Below are 10,111 nucleotides of genomic sequence, written 5' to 3' on the forward strand. Positions count from 1 at the left end.
AAAAAGAGCTATGTGCAGAGTTTAAATGGTGCAAGTATGAAGCTACAATGAAGTCAATTACCAAACACATCGAAACATCAGTTGTGATGCCTGAAAAAAGATGTACTGCAACATATAAATGCTCAAGTCTCGATAAGCAGGAATACTGAAGGGGAATAAAAACAGTTTTCTTTTGTTCGGGCTCACGCACCTGCTACAAACATATTCTTTATACATAGCAATAAAACTTGAAATAACTGTTTAAGAAGCCTTTTGGTCAAAGTATAGCTAAGTATGACTGAAAGGAGTCCGCAAGAAATGCACGGAAGCAGGCATGCAGTGTGACAGCGCAGCGCGACAGGTGCGCTTTTTAATCTCGCGCGCGCACTGAAGAACATGGGTTTATGGTTTATTGGGGTTTTAACGTCGCAAAACGAGTCAGGCTATGAGGGACGCCGTAGTGAAAGGGGTTCGGAAATTTCGACCACCTGGGGTTCTTTAACGTGCACTGACATCGCACAGTACACGGGCCTCTAGAATTTAGCCTCCATCGAAATTCGACCACCCCGACCGGGATCGAACCCGCGTCTTTCGGATCAGCGGCCGAGCGCCATAGCCACTGAGCCACCGCGGCGGGTCGAAAGACATGACGGGGACACGCCGAGGAGGCAACGCTGCAGTGCACGCTGCCTCCTCGCCTCTCGGCTCCTCGCGAGCAGCCCCGTCCGCTGACGAGCGGTGGCGGGGGAAAATCTAGGGAAAACATGCCTGTCCCCAACCGGACATGACGTCATTAAATATCACGTGACATATGACGTCACGCGTATGACGTCATATTTTTTTGACCAATCAGCGTTTCCAGCCTGCCGTCCCGCAAACGCTTGTCTTACGCCATCCTCGTTGCGATTGGCCAACGTCACTGCTCTACTCTACGTCACTTTGTGGGGACTTTTGGGGAACATTGCGCTTCAACCGACAGGGAAAATCTCAACTCTTCGTGAAAATCCTTGCTCACTATCCCGAGGTATCCCAAGGTGCATTTCTTGCTCGCTTGTTTATTTTTTTGCCTTGAGCATGGAGACGGACATGTGCGATGGCGTTGCTTCAGCGGTTTGCGACAAGGCGTTCTTCAATACTAGTAATTTAAAAACACCCATCAAGGATATTCATGGGGAAGGACGCAGTTGTTGCTGCGACGCGTCTTTTCTTTTTCTCTTTCCTCTGATCTCTCCTCTATCTGCACGCGGCAGCGGTGGTGGCTCGGCTCCAGCCAGTAGGCAGGCCCATGCAATTTCCTTTTCATCCTTCTCCCAGTCACAACAACATGTAGTAAGGCACGGCCGTTCTTGTGCGACTTACGTCCGAAGCATTTTGTCGCCCTTCGTGACCTGCGACGGCACCACAACTTCGACGAGGAAGAGGTGGAGAATCTAGTCTTCGACTCTAATAATAAAGGTAAGTAACGAAGTCTATAACTGTTGCATGCACGCACGCAGTGATCAAAGCAATAAAGGGCCAAAGCGGGATGCAGTCGCGCGCTTAGATTACCGATTGAAAAGTTGCAGTTTATTGACTTTTCGAGTGCGCGCATTTTAAGTTTGTAAACACAAAGCGCGTTCTTTTTTTTTATTTACGGGCTTACACTCACCTGGGGAAACTTGCACGTGGTTTTGTGCTCGAAAACTTAGCGATGACATGCACGTTTTTAAAGGAACCATGAAGATTTCAATGGGCTTAGTCTAGTGCGACAGATCTGCAGAGGTAGCCTTTGCGAGCATTCGAGTGAAATGTGCAACGTAAGGTACTATAACCTTTGAAAGCCATGACTTGTCATAGTCATTTTGCACTTATTTGTAATGTAAGGTATAGTTTGTACAAAGTTTAGGTAGTCATAGTTTTGACTCCTAGTAATTCTGAAGTGTAGCATGACTCAGCACTTTACTAGTAACATAAGGTGTGCAGAGTTTGTACAAAGTTGCGCAGTCATGCCTTGCACTCATGACTCATCATTCTGCAACATAGCATGACTGTGCACTTTAATGCTTTGGCATTCTCGCTGGTAAGCAGTCTTATGTGTGTCTGCAGAATTTTTTTTTGGTGTCCTAGCTCCTCCATAAGCAAAGTGACAAGCAGTGCACTCTCTTTCATATTTAAAGTGGAAAAAAACTGCAGGAAAAAAACTGGTCCTTGGAGCAGACTCGCTGCTACAGGCCTTGCTTATGCTTTGTTGCAGGCACCTGCAATGTCTCGACAGGACACACAACATTGTCGCGGCATGCACCAGCTTAGCAGCGCTGAAGCCATGGCAATCGCAACACGCAGAAGTGTGTAGGAAGAATGCCCAGCATTGTTCTGCCTTTAGAAGTCAACAGCGCTGACCTGAATTTGTGGTCAAAGGACAGGGCCATGTAAAAGGTTGCTGTGCAGGAATGAGTTTTTGCAGGATGTAGTAAAATTGAAATACTTCCATGTAACAGTCCGTGTAATAACTTAACCTAAACTTAATAATTTTCTACAAAAATTGTTCCCCATGCGCTATAGCAGGAAAAAACAGTAAGCGAATGACTGATAAATTTTTAACAATAAAAAAGCTGGGAAATGCAGTTCTGCACTGCAGTTAAAAGGCTAAAAATGTGAAGCTAAATCTGTGATTGTCATGCGCACTTGGCAGAGGCAGAGCGCCAGTAGTAGTGCGAGAGTACTGCATATGTGCCCACTCCATAGCACATGCATTTTTCATTAGTGTATGTAAAAAGTACAAACTTTAATTTGGCCTTGCTTTTCAAAAAATGAAAGTAGTGTGATACACAAAAAATTGACAGAGAAGTTTTGCCGAAATTTTATAAACGTGCAAAAGCAGAATTTCATGAACGTTGCCTTGTCTTGTTACTTTACTGTTGGCTTTCTAAGGATGCCTTATGCCGTTATTCATCTGCTATCATTGTGTACACGTTTTTATCAAAATGGAGCCCACCTTTGTTCACGCCTCAATTTTTAAAAATTTCATATTAGTCATGAGTTGTTGTTGTTGTGTTGGATTTATTGGCGCATAAGCTTTAGTCATGAGTGGTCATGGACTTAACATCATATGTTGGCATCGTGTTGTAACTATGTTACAATTCTGCTATGAGGCTGTGGTTGCTATGTCGCCGTTGCTATGCTCTTGGCACAAACCCACATACATCGCAGGATCTTGCTCGGGGTTTACCGTTCTGAATTGTGCTTTCACACTAATAATTAACTAAGACTATGTGGAGTGCTTAGTTATGTTTACAATCTTTCCATTTCAGGATTTTGCGCCTGGAAAGACAGAGAAGGAAGCAAAACTTGCTGCCATTTTACAGCTTCTACAGGAAAGAAGGAATGTGCACCAAGGGTTTTTAAACGCTACCTGCACTGCCACCATTCCGGCTCGTACGAAGAGCTTCCTATAGAACAGCGCCAAAGGCAGGAAAAGGGGCAAGGAAGCTGCAAAATCGGCAAACACTGCTTTGCCACTCTAGAGGTCATGGAGAAAGAGGGCAAGGTATATGTAGTGTTTGAAAAGAAACACTACGGACACTTCAATGAGGCCTGCCACCAAAGGCTGTCCCAGGATGATGCCAGAGTGCTTGCAGGTTAGCCACTCCTCTTGTACAAAGCATTTGTGCATGCTGTGTTGACTGTACCGGAATGTGAAAACGTTTAGAAGCTACACTCCACCAACCTTTCATAAATGGGAGACGAAAGTGCAATAGAAATGTATTTTAGGGGGAAGATATTGCTCATTAACTCGAGTGATCATTTCAATGATTTGTATTATTCTGCGATGCATCTATGGTACAAAAGAGGTGGGACAACACGAAAATGCCTATTGTAAAGTGGGAGAAGGCATGTCCCACAAAACGAGGGGGCGGAAGAAGTTATAGTAAGGCACAGCTTAAGAACCCAGCGGCCAATGCCCCTCAAAGGAAGCCTGCCATCCAATGGCGTCGACCGATTCTCATGATGTCATGGTTAATCCTAGGGGGTAGCATTGCAGGAGGGTGGCAGGTGAAAGGGGATTAGTTATGGCTTTAACTGGATTAACTGATGAAAATCAGCTGACGCCATTGACTGGGGGGTCTTCTTTAAGGGCCATCTGCCACTTCGTTCTCGAGTTGTATCTGACTGTAGTGCAATTCACTTGAGCCTACTTGTTCGCATCAAAGGGTGAAAAACAATTGATCCACGGCACATCGCATGCACAGCACAGTCTGTACGAACTTCATGCCGTTTAGTTTAGAAATGCTTTGTGGAAGGGGTCCAGTCTTTCGAACTGAACATAATTAGGAATGTCATCTAGCACTGAACTACTCCAATGTCTGTTATTTTGTTTTTCTGCTGGTTTCATTGACTATCCTAGGTCTGTCGCTCAATTGGCTGACGTTGAAACTTCATCCGTAAGAAGTCGGCTTGAGCTCCATGAAACGTGTCTTGAATGACTGACAGTTGCACTTGATGCTAGCCTCTTTTTTTTGGCTGCCTGTCAAAAGCGTAGGCATTTTGTTGCTGATCAATGCAACGCCACCAGTCTAATGGTTGTATAAGGGCCATGTTTTTTCTCATAAGATAGATCGTCTGCAGTGAACTTTCATTAATTAGAATTATTTGGCTGTTTTGGCACTTCATCAGTAATGCTCACAGGAACGGCTGTGGTTTGAGTGTTCAGCTACTAAGCTGGAGTACCCGGGTTAGAACCCGGCTGCGGCAGCTGAGTTTCGATGGAGGCAAGAGGTGCCCACGTGCTGCGCAGTGTCAGTGCCCAAAGATCCCCAGGTGGTCGAAATTATTACGGAGCCCTCCACTACAGCACCTCTTTCTCTCTTGCTTCTTTCACTCCTTCTTTCCTTCATGGCATGGTTGAGGCAGTTACTGCACCATTTCCTTTCCTGAAAAACCACTAATATAAAACACAAGCCTGCACAAGAGTTGAAATCGCAAAAAAAAAACGAACAAGCAGCATTTATATTTCAGTTTATGTATGACTGGCATGCCCTCCAATTGTCTCTGACTTAGCAGCAGTCATTTAGGTGTTGAAACTGAAACAGCATGAGAAAAATATTCACTTAGAAATTACTCACCTGGCGTAAGTGAATTCTACATTGTGACTCGTGTACACTATTGTCTTGTGCAAAAGTCCAAATAAACAAAGATCGCGTTCAAAAATTTGGTGTCCCTACTCCTTTAACGGTTGCTGTCAGGCGAATTGGTGCATTTTTTGAATATGCAGAATGAAATGGGATAGGATGAGAAGCACACGTCCTTATTCTTTTCTTGTCCACATTTTCAGTGCTGTTATATTCTGCGTTTATAACACGCTGTATATAACTTCCCTGTTTTGCATTGCAGTATGCAAGTTTAATCACACAAGCTCATAAAAATAAAGTCCATCTGCCTTTGAAACAACCATTTTGTCGTGTGCTTTGCAGTGCCACAAAAGTGAAATGAAAGTAAGATGAACTGTGTGTTACCTGTGAAAAGGAACAAAGTGCAAGACGAAGGAATCCGACCAGAAGTATTTGTCACTTTATTACATGGCTGTAGGCAGATGAACCACCAGAGATGTTAACAGTTTTTTTCTGTACCATTTTCAGGCCGGTTAGCAGAAGGAGTGCCAGAAAAAACCATTGTGCACAACATCCGAGCAGGTACAAGTGGATCAAGCCCACGGATGCAACTTGTGACCACTAAGGACCTCCGTAACATTGCAGATAAGTTTAGGATTGGCAAAACAGAGCAGAGAGATGCAGACAATTTTAAGAGTGTTGAATTATGGGTCGAAGAAAGGAGGGAAGAAAATGAGTCGCCACTGTTGTATTACAGGAAGAAGGGTGACCCCAACAGTCATGATGGTGACTTTGAGCGAGCATTAATGACGTTCCCACAACGAGAGCTCCTTTATGAATTGGGGGCAGCGAAACTGTGCATTGACTCCACCCATGGCATAAATAAGTACTAATTCCAACTGACAACCCTGCTTACAATTTCTCAAGATGCCTTTGGTATCCCGTGTGCCTACTTGATTTCAAAAATGGTGAACACGGGCACTGTGGTGAGGTTTTTCGAGGCCATCAAAGAAAAAACACAATACCATGTCAGGCATTTATGTCTGATGATGCCCCTGTTTATGGCAGTGCATGGGAGCAGGTGATGGGTCCCTTGAGGAGTCGACTGCTTTGCAGCTGGCAGGTGCTACACAACTGGAGCACGCACCTGAATACAGTCACAAACAAGGACTGCAGGAGTACAACAAGGGACATGCTGCACACTCTGATGAAGTGGACAGATGAGACTGACTCTAAACAGTTGCTCCCTGCACTTCTTGGTATCCACTCCAAAGAGCATCAGCTTAATTGCCTTTGGCTTCGTCAGAAATTTTGAGAAAACATACGCAATGAGGGCATGTCAGTGGGCTTACTGCTATAGGCAGTACATTGGATTAACAAAAAATAATCACTTGGAGTCAATGCACAAGGCACTGAAGTACTCTCACTTTGGTGGCTAGGTAAATGGGTGATTGAATACATTAATCAAAGTACTCTTCAATTTCACATCCGAAAAACTTTACAACAGGTGTCAAAGGAGGAGCAGACCACCGCAAATCTGCCCTATTTAGGAAGCGTAAAGTGGGGATTGAGCTTTCTAAGTCCAGTACTGAGAGAGTGGGAGATGGCCAGTGGCATGTAAAGTCACAAAGTTTGGTGAACTTCAAGCACACAGTGGAAAGAACTAGCAAATCGTGCAGTGGCTGTGAGCTTCATTGTGAGCAGTGCGAGGCTTGCCACAACATGTACACATGTACGTGTTGACCATGCAACGCATGTGCACATGTGCAAGCACATGCATGCTGTTGCTATAATGGAGTTACACTCGTGCCAGATGCACAGCAGCCAGAAAGTAGCATCTGACTGTGCTGGCGTTTGTAGGCCCTGCCAGCTGAAGATGGCAGATTTCAGGTGAGGGATTAGGATTATGTTATGAGCTAGTTGGCAGGCTATTCTGACAAAGTGCTTTAGCATAGCAAGCTCAAGACACAGCAGGGAAGAGGAGTGCCATTTGCTAATTTTCTTGAAGCCCACATGGTCATGAGAAAGGTGCGCCATCATATCCCATATCAAGCAGCACCATTGAGGGTGCACTACAGGCCTCTGGTATTTCTTTTCTAGTCATTCCTTTTTCCCGAAACTTTCCTCCTAGGAATGGAGAACTCATCCCGCCACGGCGCCTCAGTGGCTCTGGCATTCCTAGACTGCTTACCCGAAGGCTGTGGGTTTGATCCGGCCATGGCGGCCACATTTCAGTGGAGGCAAAATACAAAGATGGCCATGTGCTGTGCAAAGTCAGCGTGCATTAAAGGGCCCCAGGTGGTGTAAATTAATCCAGAGACCTCCATTATGGTGTCCCTCATAGCCCATGTGTCGCTCCCGAATGTTAAACCCGACAATTAAGAAATTGAGATATTTCAGGCCCCTCATTCCCTACTCAGAATCTGCTTGTGTGAGTACGCCCTCTCTGGCACTGCTCAACAGAGAACTTCTGACAATTGGCAAACATTTTTCATCTTTGGGAAATTAGTGCACTCATTTTCTTGTTCATACCTGCCTTGCATTCACTATAATTTTATTTCTTCGTCATCCCTGCTTGATTTCATTTTGCCTGCATGTGATGCACTCAGAGAGGCATGCGCTCTTCAATAAAATTAGTATGAAGTGTCGCTCCATGCTGCATTCCTCTTTGTTGCGTCGTGCTGTCACAGTGCACCGCCCTTTTAGGACATCTTGAGAAAAACAGCGCTTGCAGACAAAGGACCAGAACAAGAAGGACACACACAAAAAAAACAGCGCAGTTGTGTGTCCTTCTTGTTTCCTTTGTCTGCAAGCGCTGTTTTTCTCAAGATGTACCCCAACCAACTCGCCCAGCAACACACCTTGCCTTTTAGGACAGTTGACAATATGTGGTTCTACAGTTCTGCAATGCATATGAGAAAAAGTATTCTTGACAAAAGGCTAAGCCGTAGCTGTCATCTTGCACACTGAAAGCTGCAGCGCAAACTACTATTCATCTTATTTTGCAAAGAGAATACTGCTGCAACAGAAAAACAGTATTACTCATTTTTCAGAGCATTGCTGGTGCAATTTGTGACACGAACTTATATTGCCATGGTAGAAACAGCCGTGAATAGCCTTCCCTCACATGATAAAGCACTTCATAAATGAACTTGCTTGGCTCTTACACAGTGTCTCTCCACCAGCCTTCCAAGCAATGAGCCTTCTGTTGTGTGATGGGAACACTGTGCCAATTTTGTTGCCTAGAAATTCTAAAATGCCCCTATTTGTCGAGAAGGCAGCTTAGATGAAACATATAGTGCCCAGTTAATGTCATTTCCTTTTTACTCATTAATGAAAAATGCTTCAAAACCCAACTGCAATGAAATTATAATTTGGCTAGAATGCCTGTTAATGTGCTGGGTGTGTCATAAAACTAATTGCAACAAAGTCTCATACTTCTCAGAAAACTGACTCTGTTGCTACAAGTGTTTAAAAAGCTGTGTAGTAGACAACGTGGCATGTCCATATAGGCAGATACGGATACCCGAGTGCCATACGGCCTCATGTCTGGCCCATTGGGAATGAACAGATTAAGGACAGTGTAGAGTGAAAGGCTAGGGGCTAAAATGTGGCTTGGCAGTCATGGGTATGGTGCTGTGGCAAAGTTCTTAGGAATTTGTTTCAATCCTGCAGATGCTGATTTCTGTTTCCATTCCAGGTTTCTGTACACCATATTTACTTAAATAATGGATGCATTTGCATAATAAATGCTTTCCCTACATCAATCATCAAAATCTGGGGAAAGTTCAACTGACCACACCATGGTTTACACCATGTAATAAATGCACCAAACTTACCATTCTAATTTTTCCCCACAAGAAACTGCATCCATGATGCAAGTAACTGCGGTATTACAGGTTACAGAATGAAGCACTGTCAGCCGTATTATGTGGCCGCAAGACTGCCTGGCGCCATGTGAAGAGGAATGCTCCCAAGGCTCATCACATCACATTTACTCCAGTATCCAGATATGGCACCCATTTCATCCTGCACGTCACATTCACCTCGGGCTGGTGATAGCCTGCCAGCTAGATTAAGAATGTCGCAAATAAAATGTCTACCTAACTGAAAACTGCGGTTGTATATATCGGAGATTTCTGACTTGTGGCAGTCTACCTGGACAGGTTATGGTAATGCAAGGCAGCCCATTATGCACAGCATATGAGTGCATAGGCGCCACAACTTCGCATCTTTTCTAAGGGTTCATGTTTTGCACTATTGGGTGTGACCCGACCCATCTCTCCACAATCCTCGCGTAAGTAATAATAAAGTGCTCCTAATCCTTTTTTGACAGCCAAAATGTATTTTCCTAGGCATATTGGCAATCTGCAATTTGTATTTCTCCACAGATTTGGTACTTCTGAGAAGTTGGACGGTCATTTTTATAAATGATATATTTTTAATAAGCTAGCAGATACTATTCTTGATTTAAACATTTGCAGGCATATATACGCTGCCATTGTTTGCCTTGATAAATACCGTGTCCATTGTGTAATCATAGTACAAACACGTTAATTGATTCTAAAGGATGTTAATGCTGCTTAATTACGCCGTACAAGCCCAGCTGTGGCTTTGGAAAGCTGCCCTTCCTTGGACTCTGACATTAAATACAACTTGTACGTGGGAAAGACTAATCTTACTGTGAGTGTAACGACAAAATTAAACAAATTCCATTAGACGCTGGTATGATCCCGGCTGCGGCAGTTGTATTCCGATGGTGACACACTACAGGCCCAGATGCTGTGCGATGTCGGAGCACGTTAAGGGCCACTGTTGGTCGAAATTACTGGATCCTTCCACTGTGGCGCCCCTCATAGCCTGAGTCGCTTTGGGACGTTAAACCCCATAAGCCAAAGTTAGCATTATGTTCCTGCCGGACCGAGCAGCCACTGACAGGGTAAGACTGTACGAATGGGTACCATAAATCACTACGTGACACCTCCACTCCACTCACCCGATGAAATCCCATCCATCAGTGACACATCCACTCTCTCCACCCTTCG

At 44.5% G+C, this 10,111-nt stretch overlaps 1 protein-coding gene across 2 annotated transcripts; it reads left to right on the plus strand.

Annotated features, from left to right (window-relative positions):
• The first annotated feature begins 949 nt into the window (after positions 1-949).
• On the plus strand, positions 950-9,180 carry LOC149327700 (uncharacterized). Of its 2 annotated transcripts, XR_016286005.1 has the most exons (4): positions 950-1,434; positions 3,270-3,596; positions 5,595-8,883; positions 8,966-9,180. XR_016286005.1 is itself a non-coding variant. In XM_089562571.1 (3 exons), the coding sequence occupies exons 2-3, from the start codon at positions 3,488-3,490 to the stop codon at positions 5,957-5,959; spliced, it is 474 nt and encodes a 157-aa protein (XP_089418697.1). In that variant the 5' UTR covers positions 950-1,434; positions 3,270-3,487; the 3' UTR covers positions 5,960-9,180. The 2 variants fall into 2 exon arrangements, 1 of the variants encoding a protein (XP_089418697.1); XM_089562571.1 differs by having other exon boundaries at positions 5,595-9,180.
• Positions 9,181-10,111: the final 931 nt, after the last annotated feature.

The sequence above is a fragment of the Amblyomma mixtum genome, chromosome 10 (genome assembly GCF_055824585.1).
Source record: "Amblyomma mixtum isolate Tamu chromosome 10, ASM5582458v1, whole genome shotgun sequence".
Taxonomy (NCBI): domain Eukaryota; kingdom Metazoa; phylum Arthropoda; class Arachnida; order Ixodida; family Ixodidae; genus Amblyomma; species Amblyomma mixtum.